This window comes from Epinephelus fuscoguttatus, linkage group LG4 (genome assembly GCF_011397635.1).
Source record: "Epinephelus fuscoguttatus linkage group LG4, E.fuscoguttatus.final_Chr_v1".
NCBI classification, from domain to species: Eukaryota; Metazoa; Chordata; class Actinopteri; order Perciformes; family Serranidae; genus Epinephelus; species Epinephelus fuscoguttatus.
In genome coordinates, this window is record NC_064755.1 from 25,803,723 (window position 1) to 25,819,755 (window position 16,033).

The 16,033-nt window shown below is 41.4% G+C and overlaps 1 protein-coding gene across 5 annotated transcripts in view; it reads right to left on the reverse strand.

Annotated features, from left to right (window-relative positions):
* Positions 1-1,022: 1,022 nt before the first annotated feature.
* The window catches only part of tln2b (talin 2b), a 112,603-nt gene continuing 97,592 nt past the window's right edge, over positions 1,023-16,033 (reverse strand). For 4 of the 5 annotated variants that reach the window (XM_049574914.1, XM_049574910.1, XM_049574911.1 and 1 more), the window contains exons 48-57: positions 14,900-15,016; positions 14,201-14,386; positions 13,616-13,723; positions 11,492-11,597; positions 10,129-10,253; positions 6,244-6,369; positions 6,081-6,143; positions 5,811-5,993; positions 5,601-5,726; positions 1,023-3,281 (exon numbers count right to left, since the gene is read on the reverse strand). In XM_049574914.1, coding sequence (XP_049430871.1) covers positions 3,153-3,281; positions 5,601-5,726; positions 5,811-5,993; positions 6,081-6,143; positions 6,244-6,369; positions 10,129-10,253; positions 11,492-11,597; positions 13,616-13,723; positions 14,201-14,386; positions 14,900-15,016 — 1,269 coding nt within the window. In that variant the 3' untranslated portion in view covers positions 1,023-3,152. The remainder of the gene's footprint in view (positions 3,282-5,600; positions 5,727-5,810; positions 5,994-6,080; positions 6,144-6,243; positions 6,370-10,128; positions 10,254-11,491; positions 11,598-13,615; positions 13,724-14,200; positions 14,387-14,899; positions 15,017-16,033) is intronic. The other variant, XM_049574913.1, reaches the window with a different exon arrangement.

Here is a 16,033-nt window from a genome sequence, read left to right on the forward strand (position 1 = left end):
CCATGGAATCTTTTACTGCTGTAAAATCAACACAGGAAATGAGTTAACGTTTTTCCTTGACTATGGACATTTTTAAGGGATTCTGTGCAACTGTGTAAGTCCCTCAGTTAGGAAATTAAGCCTCAAGTGTCATACTTAATGAGGAAACGTAAGGTGTTTTGTGCAACCAGTCCCAGATGTTCAGTATCGAAAGTAATTTCATGACATTAAGTGTACTCAAGTACTGAAAGTAAATGTACAAGTAAATAAAGAAAGCTGTCGAATTTTTGAGAATTATGTTGTTTGTTGTTTGTTCGTAACATGTACACCATCATAAAAACCAAGCCTACATTATGCTTGAAGAAAAACAAGGTCTTTTTCACAACTTAAAGGATTCTTTCATTCGTCCATCTGTTCCTCCCTCCCCCCTTTCTTCCTGTTCTTTGCCTAGTTTGTTTTAAATAATGTAGATGAGGGGAAATCTGTTTAAGTTTAAGTAAACATTTTATTTAGGAAATGTACTAAAGACTGAAAGTAGACAGAAATATAAAAACACTCCCAACACCCAAATATACTTAAGAACTGTAAGAAAATATTATTTCATCACCGTGTTTTAGTATTATTTCATTTTAGTGTGTTTTGTGTCCAGTTGCCACATACGCTCACTGGTCACTTTATTAGGTACACCTTTCCAGAACCAGGTTGGTACAGGTTGCCTTCAGAACTGCCTTAATTCTTCGTGGCATAGATTCAACAAGGTGCTGGAATTTTGGCACATATTGACATGATAGCATCACACAGTTGCTGCAGTTTTGGCAGCTGCACATTCATGATATGAATCTCCTGTTCCAGCACATCCCATTCATGCTCTGTTGGGTTGAGATCTGGTGAATGTGGAGGCAGCTGGAGCACAGTGAACTCATTGTCATGTTCAGGAAACAAGCTTAAGATGATTTGAGCTTTGTGACATGGTGTGTTATTGTTATCTTTTGTCAACGACATTCATCAATATGGACAGAGGAACAAAATAACCTTACCCGTACTGGTTGTTTGAAACTCTTTATTTTTGGTGAATACAAAAAATACTTTTGTGACCAGATAAATATTATACATACAGCATCAAATCATAAAACTAATGCAGTCTGTTAAAGAAAGCACAACACCTATTCATAACAGAGCTAGTAACTTGTTCTATTTCCGTTAATACTCGGACAAATCAGTTAGACAATATATTTCAGGGTAATTCTTACATTTACTGATAAAAACGTATTCATTTTTTTAATAGTGGTTAGACAATGAAACAAGGAAGTTATTAAGTCCAACATTTAAGAGGGACCTGGCATAATGATTTCAACAAATTTCTCGACTTCAAAACACAAATTGCCACATGCTCATGGAATGCAGTCTAGTGTTAGTCTTCCAACATGGTCTCTAAATCCTAAGGTATCCACAGATGCCCTTTTATATCAGCATTTTTAATATTGTAGGCAAAGAGGCCACCAGCCAAGGCATTGTATTGTATGGCAAAGGACTTGGTGACAGTTTATTAAGACCCCAGTGGGGATTAGACTGGCATAATGTTCGGATCCAGAGAGGACAAGGCTCAGGCTCCCACTCAGCCTGATCTTCAGCTGCTCGCAGGGCAGACTCAAGTAAGGCACTAGTACACAATGCAGTCCAGACACTGGCATGGACAGACTGACGAGATGAACTGCTTAAAATTCCCAATATATTATACATTAATATACTAAAGGAAAAAAAAAGAATTAGTTTCCTCAATCAGAGCTTGAAGCTATTTCCTTCTAGTTTGTAAGGAGAACGTCCTACATTTAATATAATGGAAGCTTTAAATTGCCGTCTTCAGTGCGTATTTATGAGCAACTTCAGTGCATAACGTATGCTCGTTTCATTCAAGAGCCCAAAGCCAAATATCATTGCACATAACCAATCTTACAACCAATAACAGCGCAGACTCTCATTATTATCTCGCTAGGATATTCAGTGTAATGTATTGCTATAGACAGTCAGCCGAAAGTGGAAATGCCTTTACCATGACAGGGCAGTGACTGGTGGAGAATAACTATCTCTGTATATGTGTGTATGTGTGTACAGTACAGTGGGTACCCGAACAAAATCTGGCCAGTGTTAATGGGAGAGGAATCAAAACATGAAGACATGAGAGAACAAACATGACACGTAATGTAAACATATATTCCTTACACAGCTCTGTGTACGTGAGGGAAGAACATGAAGCGACATGATGTATCAAGCAGCATGACATATTTGGTCACATATAGTCCAGATTCTTTGAATAACACCAGTCTGCTCTTCAGGAAAAATATGCCAAGAATAAATATCTGTGTAGCTAGCAGTGGCTAGTGGTGTTTTGTTTTTAAATTTTGCTATTTACTCAATCAAAACCTCTTGCTTTTTGGCGTCAAGCTGGACAACATAGTTGAATCAGAATCCTTGATTTCTAAAGGTTTGCTCGTTTAACAGCGAACCCCAAATTCACATTTTTATTAGTAAAATACAAGTGCCTTTCCACGCTAAACTACTCTATTGGTTAGTAGCTTCACTGATATGTATAGACATTATGGTGCATGCAAGCCAGTGGTGAAATGAGGCATCCTCCTCCTGCCTTTTTATCAACCCCTTGAGGTTTTTACATTTAGAATACAAGCTATGGACCCTTAGGTTTGCTCTGCCAGTTGCAGATTTATCATCAGCTCATTTCTATTTGCTCTAAACCTTCAACAATAATAGAACATTCAGTGATTATAGAGGATTTCTGCATTCGTAACATCTTCGTGATTGTAACAGTCGGTAATGCTCATGATGCAGTAACACTCACAAAGCAATGATACGTTTATCATACAACTTTATCATACTGTCTCGACTTGCTTACACTGTAACAACCACCTCCATATCGAGCTCTGAATGTCAATGCTGTTCACTGACAAATACATACGCACGTCACACACACATACATACACGCACACAAATACACTACGGAGCACAGGCACTTGTTTTTCTCACCAAAAACAGGCCTGTTTCAAGTGCTGTATATTCCTCGGTTATATGAGAGCAAAGCAGCCAATCGTACATCGGCAACATCTCTTCCCCGTGACGAGAGGGTGTCATCGGCGCGGTACGCACGTCCCGCCTGCCAATCAGCCCTCATCCTCCCTCAGCTCGCTGGGCAGGAACTTGTACTGCTGCTGTCGGATCTGAGCCAGCTTCTTCCGGGCTTCCTCCAACTCTCGCTCCTTCCTCAGCATCTCCTCCTGAGCCGCGATGATCTGAGGAGAACGGGAACAGCTGACAGGAAAATGTGCCTTACACTTGCTCATCATAATCCCATTCCTGTGGATAGCTTGATATGGAAAACCAAAAGCTGCACAGTATTCAGCTCACTGTACAGCCTGTTAACTCTAAGCACAACACATTGGAGAAAAATAAAAGATCTTTTAGTGACAAAGTACGGCTTATGGCAGCGATCGTCAACTGGCGGCCTCTGGGCTGCATACGGCCCGCCAAAGCATCCCCATCGGCCAGCAGAATGTTAATGAATGCATAAAACTTAAGGAGGAAAACATTATCTCAAGTATTTATGGTAACTGGCATTTTTTGTCTTCTTATATATCTTACATGTTTCCATCAGGAAGAGGTTTAGTTTCCCCAAAGGTAGCACTAATAGAAACAGATAGACCATTTTTCCATCTGCAACTGGTTTTTTAAAGAAATTACAGCTCTTAATGTCATGTCATTGTGTCTTATTTTTCCATGAATTACAGTGTCAGTGTAAGATATATGGATCTTGTGCTGTGGAGTGTATATTGTATTTGTGTTGGACTATTGTCTGCAACGCAAATTGCCCCTTAGGGACAATCTCAGGTAACATTAAAAAAAAGTTTATACAGTAAATGGTGAACGTGTCAAAGGCAACTTACAGTTGATAGCATTTTTTTCCTTCTTATCCTGAAGTAGCCCCAGAAACAATAGAAAGGGAAAGAATTTTGTTATGAATGACCAACCCCAAATATGTATGTTTGACCCACGGCTACTTCATATATCCATCTATCATCTTAATATCACCTTGACCCAAAGCACACACAGCAGATTCGGGTAAGATTACTAGGAAATATCACAGGTTACCCAGGGGTTTGAAACCCGGGTTGGGGGCGTACCTCTGTGTGGAGTTTGCATGTTCTCCCTATGTAAGTGTGGGTTTTCTCCGGGTACTCTGGCCTTCTCCCACAACACAAAGACATGCAGGTCAATTGGTGACTTTAAATTGTCGGAAAGTGTGAATGTGAGTGTGAATGGTTGTCTGTCTATAGTCAGGCAACCTGTCCAGGGTGTACCCCACCTCTCGCCAAATGTCAGCTGGGAAAGGCTCCAGCCCCCCCGTGACCCCTAACAGGATAAGTGGTTAGGGAAAATGAATGAATGAATCACAGGTTATGTAAGGGATAATGCATAATGAGCCGGTGAATACTGGGAAAATAACTCCCGACAGGGGAACAGAACCTACAAAACACTGCATGCAATAGTCCACCTTTCACCTTCTCTGCCCCTCTCTCTGTCACTCCCTCCCTCTCCCTCACACACAAACACACCCGCCATGGCGCTCAGTCTGTGTCTCTGCCCTTGTCTCAGTACTCAGTCCTGACAATTGTGCTACTATAATGCATAAAGCTGGCAGACTGCGGGTCGGGTCAGGTTCGGTTGGTTGATTAACCCGTAGTTTTTGCTGGTTGCGTGGTGCAGATGTGTTAGGTGAAGCTAAACTCAATTTCCATCTTTTATAAATGGATTGTGGCTTTTGCTATACTCATAGCTGTCATTTATCTTGTCATTTTCTTATAAACACTGCATTTTATTTATTTCTTATTTATCATTAAAATAGCATTGTACTATTAAAAAAGTATTACTTAAAACATTAAACAATGATAGGCTAATTTGGTCTGAACATGTTTTTTAAACCAAACTTCTTAAAAATGTCTTTACATCTACATAAGTAGAGAAGATTAGTTGTGATGCATGTAGAAAGAGGCGTTTAAACATTATGGCATGAAAAGGTAATTTTGTGACAACTTTTGGGCCGCATGTCCGATATTGTTATATTAGCTGTCAATCACTAGTGGTCCATCAATCAGGTTTAAACATCCAGAGCGCCCCTCGGTGCAACAATGATAAGACATTAATGAGACAGTGAGCCTCAGTGATGCCCAGCTGGGGTGCACCGTTGACTGCAACAGCAATTCAATCAGTCAAGATGAAAAGTAAAGCTTCCTGTGGCACCCTGGAGTTTTGAAAAAGAGACACCCACTCTTCAATTACTTTCAATTTTTTTTTTTGCAGAGATGAAAAGAAAGCCAGATCTCAAGTCTTGAAGAAATGTGATGTTTTGCAGCCGTGGGTGTCTGGTAAACCTGGTAAACAGCTTTGAAATGAAGCTGATGGGCTGTTTATCCACAGCAACACATCATGATTTCAGAAAAATGACTGTGGCATTTTGGCATATCAGCGAGAGGTGCAAACACGCAGTGAAAAGGGCAAGCCACACAATAGGAATGATTTCTGTTGCAGGTATTTTTTCAGGATTTTTATCTCACCTGAGCTATGCCTCCGACGAATTTGGTCTTCACCACCACGCTGTCATCTTCTGTCTTGTCAAATGCTGCTTTCTGAGCTGCCCTCACCAGGTTGTCTGAAGCTCGCTTCACTGCGTTGCCGGCAGCCTTCAAACAAATGAAAGTTAGCATGCATGCAATCCGTGTGCACACTCTTTCTGTGGATAAATTAAAACTGTTTGTGTGTGTTACCTGCAGCCTCCTCATGGCTTCGGAATCCTGGTCAGCCTTCACCTTGCAGGCCACCAGCAGCTGAGCTGTGGAGGCTGCAACCTGTTTGGCTGAAGAGATGAGCTTCTCCTCGCTGGCATGGCCTTGCACTGAGGCATTAGCTGCCTCACACAGGCTACTGGTGGCTGCTGCTACCATACGTGCCTACAGCAAGCAACAAATTCACACATGATCTTATGTATCATTTAAATAATTATACAGTGATTTGTTAATGTGTTTAAGGCAACTTACAGCCGATATGAGACCCTGTGACCACTGGCCGTCATCCACTGCATTTGCTAGGTTGGCTCCCACCTGAGGTTGACAGTGCATTAAGAAAAACCTTAATTTATATGATGCTTTACTTAAATAGAAAAGAATCTTTCTGAGAGTGTGAGTTGGTGTATTGACTGACCTTGCCCTGTGCCACCAGCTCTCTCTGAGCTGCTGATGCAGATTTAACAAGAGCGCTGGTGGCTGCAGCGATGGACTTTGCTGCCTCTAAGATCTGCTCCTCAAAATCCAACGTCTCATCTGCCTGCTGAAAGTAAAACCACATATTCATTTAGACTGACAAGACTAAAAATATAACTATCTTTGTGTCAGCAGGTCAATTGAGGCCGTAACTAGGGTTTTATAATTAAAAAGATCATGAGTCATGATGGCAAAAATAAAAAGATTAAATACTATTACCATATGCAGAGTATTAAAAACAGGTCATTAACTGTTCGACTGTATTCTCTGTAAATTCTACTTCCCAATATGCTGGACCAAAAGCCTTTTCTACACTGCCAGGAATAAACTCCTGTTGTGGAAACACTGAATCATTTATTCATTATTTTTTAATAGTCCTAAAAGCATTAGAATTTGTACACAGAGAATATAAAAAGTAGCCTATAAAATATCCACCAAGTGTTAGTTTTTATTGTAGTATGTAACCCCCTCCAGCTTCTTAAAACTTACAAAATACTGAGTGTACGACCTCAGTGTCCTCAGTGGTAGCTACTGCCTTGAGCACAATCTATAATATTCAACTTTATTTTCCACCAAAAGCCCAATCGAACATTATGTCTCATTTCCTGAACGCCATGATGAAGATCACAGTGCATCAGTTCAGGGACAGTTAACAAATCTCTGCAGTCAACAGCGTGTGATTGACCACAGACCTCCATAAACACATAAGGCACACGTGGCTGGAGACAGGGCGGGACACTGTAGGAATATGTTTGATATATAGTTGGACTGAATAACAACCTAATATATCAAACATATCAGACAGAGCCCTGCAGAGAAGGCTTCCAGGTCTACAACGGCTCAGAGAGGGAGGGAGGGAGGGAGGGAGGAGGGAGGCAGGGCAAGGAGACATGCTGGGAGCAGAAGAGCACTCCGTACTTATAGGGTGGGAGGGACGAAGGAGCAGAGAGGAGAGGGAGGAAGGAGGAGGAGGAGGAGGAGGAAGGAGAATCCAAACTGTTTCAGACAAATAACACCTGTTTCATAATGTGATGGGCTCTGTTACAGACTTAAGAGTGGCTTAGTGCCTCTACTAATCATTCAGTGTTTGGTGTTTTGTTGGCTCTGTCTCGAGGAAAAAAAAAACATGATCACAATTTCAAAAAATCATCCATGATGCTCTGAGATGGTTTCAGACTATTTTGTTGACTGCGATACTTGTGAAAATAATCACTGAATAATCATGTGTACAGGGAACATGAACACACAGATCAAAGAAGGACAAATATTTGAGCTAGTTTCTGAATATCAGTGACAGTAAGGCATGGTCATGAGTAAAAATAATAGAAATAGAATGAGAGTAGAAAGGACATTCCCACTCTTATCAGGCAGGGTTGTCAGAGTAGTCGCCATTGTAGCCATTGTAGTGGACCACCTTCCATATAAACTTCATTTTAAAACATGTTACTGAGGCTGCCTCTGAAGAATGAGTGAAAGCTGCTGCTCAGTGGACAGCTGACATGCAGAGACTGCAGGTATAAACAGCAGGTCAGCATGTCTTCACATCTAACTCAACGAATAAAGGGTTTATTTCGGCCAAACCAGAACTGGTGGCTGCTGGAACAGTGGACTAACTAACTAACTAGATGACCAACAAGAATAGCTAGGACGGGTATGGCGAGTTATATTTTGTTTCTGTCGAGTTTGAATGAAGTGGGTTTTACGATGAGTTAACAAGGCAACTAGGCTAATGTTAGTCTTATTTCAGTGACAGCACAATATCTTTATTAGGTTTTTTTCAAAGTAGTGCCAGACTTTTAAGACTTTTTAAGATCTTTTTGATACCACCTGATGGAATTTAAGACCAAACCTGCATGGACATATACATGTGTTTCCTGATGTCAGTTCAAAAGGAACAGTAAGGAAAAATTGCAAACATCGGGTGAGTTTAAGTTGAATGTGTTTAATGTAAAAAGAAAACAAAATCTCATTGCTGCCATAAATGCTTTTTATTACTGCAATGCTTAGGTCTGTCCAATGATTGTAAACAGTCACTGGGTCTGTCAGGCTGGAGAAATTTTCGCGGTAATGTGACCGAAAAAATTTAAAACGCATTAAATCTGAATTTAAGACAATTTAAGACTTTTTAAGGCCTTTTGTTAAGAAAACACAATTTAAGACATTTTAAGACTTTTTAAGGACCTGTAGACACCCTGGGATTAGTGTACGGTTGTATTTTCTCTTTGGTAAGAAAAACAGGTGTAAAAATAGAGGTCTCAAACTTCTGGTCCTACTGATATGTGTCGTCACAACAATCGCCATTTTCTTTTGTACTATTTAAATGTCCACGGCAAACAGCTCAATGTCTGTCCTACTCTCATTTCATTAATATAATGTAATAAATGTAGTAGAATTCATTGGTATCCCCACTTGAGAGGTGGCCTATGGCAATTTTTTAAAGTTAATACAGTCCAAAATGATCTAATTGGTGATGTCACAGGGTATAAAGTCTGGAGCTGCTGCACAGACAATGAATTCAGAAAGATGTTATAGATGACACCGCGAGCAGCCACGGGTGTGTTCTAAGTATATGGGAACATTTTCTGTTTCAGAGCTAAGGACACTACAATAGAATAAAGCTAATTTGGGTATAAAAAAGAAAACAGACTTCCTGTGAGTCCACAAAATCAGTCTCCAGTTCACTGTCTATGGAACAGCTCCACACTTAATACATGATGGCATCAAATACTTAGGACTTACTTCTCTGGTTTCTGGCTTTGAGTGAGAGTAGCTCATGTTCACAAATATTGATCGAACTTTTCTAGGCCATGGAAATAACATACTGGAATTCTCAATTTGTGTGGTTTTTTGGTAAAAACCTGTTTCTTATTACATCACTAGAGGGAGACACTGACATCTAAAAAGAGGTAAAGCCTTTCACTAATCCCCTTTCATGAACACAAAGGTCCTCATAAATGCAGTCTGTAGCTGTGGAATTATAGTATGAGACAGAGCATTATATGGGCTTTAATAAAAATGGGGTAACCCAAATATGCTTTAATTTGTATTATACAGGCAGAGGGGTGAACCGACAGTCACTGTGTGTACAGGAAGAGGTATAGAAAAGGGGGAAAGCACTACAGGCACAGAAGGAAGAGCACTAGGATCCAACTATCCAGTCTCCAGAGACAGACAACACAATCATGCAGCAGCACACCACAAACACGATCCTGTGTTGCATACAGAACAACATAAACATCATTTCACTTTCCAAAAGCACGCTCGCTACCATCTCCCATCTTTTGCCTGTTTTCTTTAAGCATTATGTCATAAAGTTGTCTGTGCAATACCGCAGCGTGGTGGGGAGGCGAATAACAAGCTGAAAAAGCCTCCCTCAGTTTAGTTTAGAAATGAGGAACACTGCAATAAAACAAAGGAAATAAGTTCAATAAGACAGAGGCCCTCTCTTTCAGAAAGGGTCACAACAGTTCATCACACATTTGAACTCATTCCAACATAAGCTTGAGGACCCAGCAGTGTAATTGCGTCTCCTAGCAACACAACTCAAAATAATGTCCAAAAGTGCCTTTGAAGAAAGTTTTCCGAGCATCATATGTTAGCTCACTGGACCGGCAGTGTGAGTCAACACTGCGTGTATAAGGAAGAAACGTCTTTCTTTCCTTTAATGACATCGAGATAGCAGCTCAGTCACCGAAAAAGATGACTCCACTTCAAAGTCACTGTCACCTTTTCCTACCTCCGGGCCACTTCGTCTCCCCACTGATTAATGGCAAAAAGCTGTGCGTGGGGTTGTGTGGGTGGAAAGGGTTGAGAGGGGCACTTATACCTTGGGCTTGGCTCTGGGTTTCAGCTGCTCTAGTTTCTTGGCTGCAGCTTCAATGGACGCTGCTGCTCCGAGGAGCTCGGTCTCAGCGATGACAGTGGGGTCCTCGGGGTCCACACACTCTGTTCCTGAAAGGGATCGACACATCCAGACGCTGGTTATCATAACATAAACACCAGTGCAGTCAGTGGTGACATTTTATGTAACAAGAGGTCAAAATGACACTTTCTTAATAGCATTTACACAATCCAGGCATCAAAGCTCATGAGATCTGTACACTCACAGTATCACAGTAATGCCTCAAAGTTAAATAAAATAAACCAAAAGTTGGAAGAAATGCACATTTGATGGATCATTGTCTTTTTATAGGTTTTTAAGTGCCCATAAAATGGAGTTTGGGAACAGCTTGGTAAAGCAGATGGAATGATGTTTTCATAGATTACGTTGAGCTCTGGGGAAATCTGTTCTGCGCCCCCACCCCCCAAGCCTTCTACTCCACTACCCCCTTCTGACTCTATGAAAGGTGATCTGGAAGAAAAAAAAACCCACAGCATATCCCACTTACCTCCATCTGAGGCAGCAAGGGAAGAGGGGAGGGGAGAGAGAGAGCACATGGGACATTAGAGAGGTGAAGTGGATAGCCCCGCTGGGTCTTGGGCTATACGCTGAAATCTAATTCTCATCCAAACACAATCTATTACTCCTGTCAGATGCAGTAGTGTAGCTTCTATAGGAAACACTCTGTGTCATAACCATCCTACAGAGCTTCATTTGGTGCAATTTGGAACAATTTGCACGGCAATCACAATCAGTGATTTTCATGACCTTTCTTTATTACGGATGCAGACAGGTTTGGTGGCTCAACTCAATAAAACTGTAATATCATTCATACACAAGAGGATTAGGACTCCTTTGACTAATCTCTAACATCTCCACAATCCTGTCGTGATATATATATATATATATATATACATTTTTTTTTTTTTTTTTACATTTTATCAAATTGAGTTGGCTCCTAGTGAAAATCCTCTTGCTTCAAATCAACTGTGTTCTGCACCCAGTTTTACACTGCGGCGGCTTTAATGTCTCACAGTCATTTTAAAACCTAAATCTGCTGCCAACAATTTTTGGACAGCGCACAAGCTTCTGCACAATGCATGCCTCCTAATAAAATAATATTATACTGCTTTATAGGGTACCATAAAGTCTTGGAATACTAAATATACACAACTTTCATGTGTGTTAAATGGTCCATATAATCCTGACATCAGTCAGAACAGGGTCACCGGTAACTAAAGGTTGTCAAGCGTAACTTTTGTTTGTGTGCCTTGTGTAAGAGTGTGTGACAGTGTGTGTGTGGCCTCACCTTTCATGGCCTCAGCTGTCTGGACGAGCTCCGTCACACAAGCTGCCACATGCTTCGAGTGTGCGGCCAGCTGCTGCTTCTGCTCGGGCATCGGTTTGTGCAGCACCTGAGAATACAAGAGCCCAACAGATAGGAACACACACACATACACGAACAAAGAGGCACAAGGAAATGTGATGCAAAAGATGAATGAGAATGCAAAGAATACTCTATTCTAACATCCACATGGCTGATACTGATTGCTGACAAAAAAGCATTTATATCTGTTCTATGAATTTCTGACAGTTCAGATAAAAAATAACTTGGCAGCGTTAATAATTGACTTGGCGATGCAGCGACAGCACACTCTCTATACCAGACCACAAATTATAGCACAAGGTACTTTTAGTGGCTAATGTCCTGCCAGAACCAACATGATGTATTCCTACAGTAACTAATTATGGAAGTGAGATAATTCATTAAGATACTTAAAACATCAATTAGCAACTGTTACATGGCAACACACTTGTCTTAACACAATGCATTGGGAGTGTTATTAGGAACTACTGAATTTAATGAAAATAAGTTTTGCTGATTGTTAATATGCAGATTTATGCAACAAGGTGCTGAGAAATTAAATCAGATCTTCTGCAGGGGGACGCTGTGGTGTAAGATAAAAAAAAATATTATATATTAAATTCTTAGATGAATGTGGTTACAGACTGATAAGTAGATTGTGGGCATAAAGCAGATTTAAAGTAACAGTTTTGTCATTCATTGGTGATAGCTGGTCATTCCTGAAGTCTGCCATTATTCTTTAGTTTTCTTACTGACAACTGGCACTCAACCCCAAACTTATTTGTTTCTTCAAAGACATTAATCTTTTAAAACAGACCACCAATATATTGCTTAATTCTTAAAAAGGCTGAGTAATTTCCTAACACTGCGAGGCAGTGTAGTTTTAAGTCGATGGTAAAGGCTAAATGAACTGCCTTTCTAGTCCTCCGACCACTCAAAGCCCTTTACACACTACTGAGTCACATTCACAGTCACACACTGGTGGCCGAGGCTACCATACAAGGTGCCACTTCCTACTCAGTAACCATTCACGCATGACACGCCAATGAACAGTCATTGGGAGCAATTTGGGGTTCAGTATCTTGCCAAAGGATACTTCGACATGCAGACTGGAGGAGCTGGGGATTGAACCACCAACCTTCCAATTGTTGGACGACCTGCTCTATCCATACAAGGTGTCACTTGCTACTCAGTAACCATTCACACACTCTCACACACCAATGGACCAGCCATTGGAAGCAATCTGGGGTTCAGTATCTTGCCCAGGGATACTTTGACATGTTGACTGGAGGAACCGGGGATTGAACTGACAACCTTCTGATTGTTGGACGACCTGCTCTATCCACACAAGGTGCCACTTACTACTCAGTAACCATTCACACACTCTAACACACAGATGAGTATCCATTGGGAGAAATTCTGGGTTCAGTATCTTGCCCAAGGATACTTTGACATGCTGACTCAAGGAGCCAGGGGTTGAACCATCGATCTTCCAATTGGTAGTGGCTCTATCTCTGAGCCACAGCTGCCCCACGTTACTTAAACAGGTGTAAACAGTGTATTTGTTTGGGACTGTTTTAAGTATTTACAGCACCAGGACTGTGCACAATATGTGAGATATATCCAGAGGAAACAACAGTGTTCGTGTCCTCCATAATAAGTCACCCAGTGTAACAGTGTAAAACTTTTATGTGTTTTAAATAGTTCCTGGACAACAGTAGAGGTATGTGGCAAAGAAGAAAAAGCTACATCAGTCTTTGGCTACACAGATTATATTTGTCTCTAGAATCAATTTATTGTTGGTTCTGGTATTTTTGTGGGATTTGCTGGCAATAAGACAAACATTAGAATATCACCAGCCGTATTCTTTTAGTTCAGGTAATGCTACGGTAAACACATGGTAAGGAAGCCGGGGAGGTTTTGTCAAGCATCAAAGGATTAAATCCTGCAGATAAGACCCAGAAAACCTCACTTGGCAATAGTAAATATGAGGATTCACTCTTCCACACTGTTGCTACACACTCCCATCCTTTATTTATGAAACATGTAACTGTGTCTCAATCTAACCTGCAGGACTTGCTCCAGAAGGTTGATGTATCCGGCAGTGCACTCAGAGCCATACTGCAGGGCCTTCATCCTCAATTCCTCGCTCACTTCTGGGTGGCAAGCTGCTTGCTGGAGATGTTAGAAAACAATGTGGTATTGTGAATTTAAAACAGCACACAAACATTGCTCCCACTGGAATGTTAAGATTTAACACAGGTCCGGTATAGAAGTGAGAATGTGCTACGTGAGCTCTCGAATACTCTTGATGGAGTTTCATGTGTGGATATTCACATTACCCAGTGCCAAATCACAAATCTAATATGAACTGATTCTTTACTAATTTGTAATTTCCAAAAGCACAGCCTACAATCCTGTATTCCATCTGTTTTTGTCTTGTAAGGGCTCTACAGTCACTAAAGGACATCCTGACTGATGCTCCGCTGCATGACTTTGAAAAGAGACTGAGTCACTACCAGCGGGAGCAGCCATAAAGTAGACTAGACTCTAACGTCCTATCTGCTCTCAGCAGGCTGGGCTCACATGTTCCCTGGCAGCCCGGTGATGTCTGTGTGAGGCCTGATCTGGCAGGGCAGTGTGGATTAGCACCTTGCAGGTAGTCAGCATATCAGAGATGGCTTTGCGGCTCAGGTTGGCAGTGGCGATCACGTCCTCCTGCTGAGCAGAGTTGCCCGAAGCCACTGCCTTAGCCGTTGCTATGGTGATGCCCTTTGTCATGCGGATGAATTCCTCGGGTGTGGTGGACTTGTCTGGGACGTCCTTGGACTGGAACACCTGACAAGACACAGGTGGTTGGATATAGGCATGACAGGGACTCAGATATGGGCACATTCTCAGAGAAGAAATAAGGAAGCGCACACGTAAACAACTGAGGCGGACAGGACGTCTTGATATGGGAAGCTGAATAATTAGGAGTTAGGTAGACTGTGTTGAATTTGGCTGGAGCTCTTGGTAAAGCCTTCTCTCATGCTGGGGTCCTCTGATAAGGATTAGCAGTAAATTACAAAAAACAAGCTTCCGAAATCTTCTTCCTTTCTCACTCTGCCTGCTACCCGGACCCTGATAAGAGCTGTGAGAAACCTGCAGGGGCTGAGAGCGAAGGAGGAGGAAAGGAGCTGGACAGATAATAAAGGAAAAAGAACAAAAAGCTCCCCTGTTATGTTCAGTATAATAGACATAGATATCCCTGACCCTCTTTGGGCCAGCTTTGCAGAGAGGCTGTGTCTCATCAGTTGACTCTCAAAAGACCATAAAGAAGAGGTTCTTGTTCCTGTGAGGCGCTCTTACTGTCAGCTCCTGCTTGATGCACTCAATAGTGGCCTCCAGTGCCCTCGTCCCGCGAGTCGCTTCATCCTCCACTGCCTTCACTGTTTTTAGTAGAGACGTCACGTTGGTCACCATGACCTGTCAAACAAAAAGAGGCAAATGATGAGGCTCACAGTCAAACCAGGAGGTGGAGCTCTTTCCCCTCAGCTGCAAAACATTACAAAATTATTCCTGCCTCCTCCTTCACTGAGTCCATTACAGTGAAGAATGGTTACATGTGTTGAAGGTGCTCTGCTAATGAAAATGAAAGACATCAGCTGCGTAAGGAAGAGAAAAACCAAGGGATGTATTTCACATTACAACAGGATGATTTACTACTTGTAATACAGTTAATTCACTGACACTTAAAAAAACAATTCAAGTCTTATTCATGGTGACACATTCTGTTCTGTCAGAAGAGTTTACATTATTAGGTTAGGAATTCGAGCAACATGATCGCCAGGAGATGGAGTGGGTCGCACTCGGAGGTCACCATATGTTAGAGGAACAGAAACAATCTGTCAACATAACCAGGTCCATGGGTGGCCCTAATTCCATTTAGATGAGAAAACATAAGAAACTCTATGAAACAGTTAGAGTTACACACTGTGCTTGGGATGACAGTTGTGAGAACAATAAATAAATGAAGAAGTTTGCAGAAGACTTGCAAACCTTTGGTTCAGAGATATCCGAGACTCTGTCACTGACTAAATTCTTTGATCTCTGTGTCTCTGTTCAAGTGACCACAGCTGCACCAAGCTTAGATGCCAAAGATCTGATCCTTAGTTTTTACTCTGCAGCAGTTGGCAGGTGTGAAAGTGGTCATAACCATCAAACGTAAAATTGCAAGTCTTCTTATGTGTATAGTGCAGATTCTCCCAGACCTTGTCGGCACAGGAAGTTACTAAACATTTTTTCTCTGATCTACTCTTCAGAAAAAAAAACTAATCATGCATTTTGCCTGAAACTTTTAAAACTTGCTACACTCTATATCATAATTCTGTGACTACCATTTCTGTCTACTCTGTACATACAGCACCTACTGCAAATCTGTATGTTCTTGAAGAGGAATTCCTCATGTGTTGCTTTTTGGAGGTTTTGCCCATTTGTTTCACC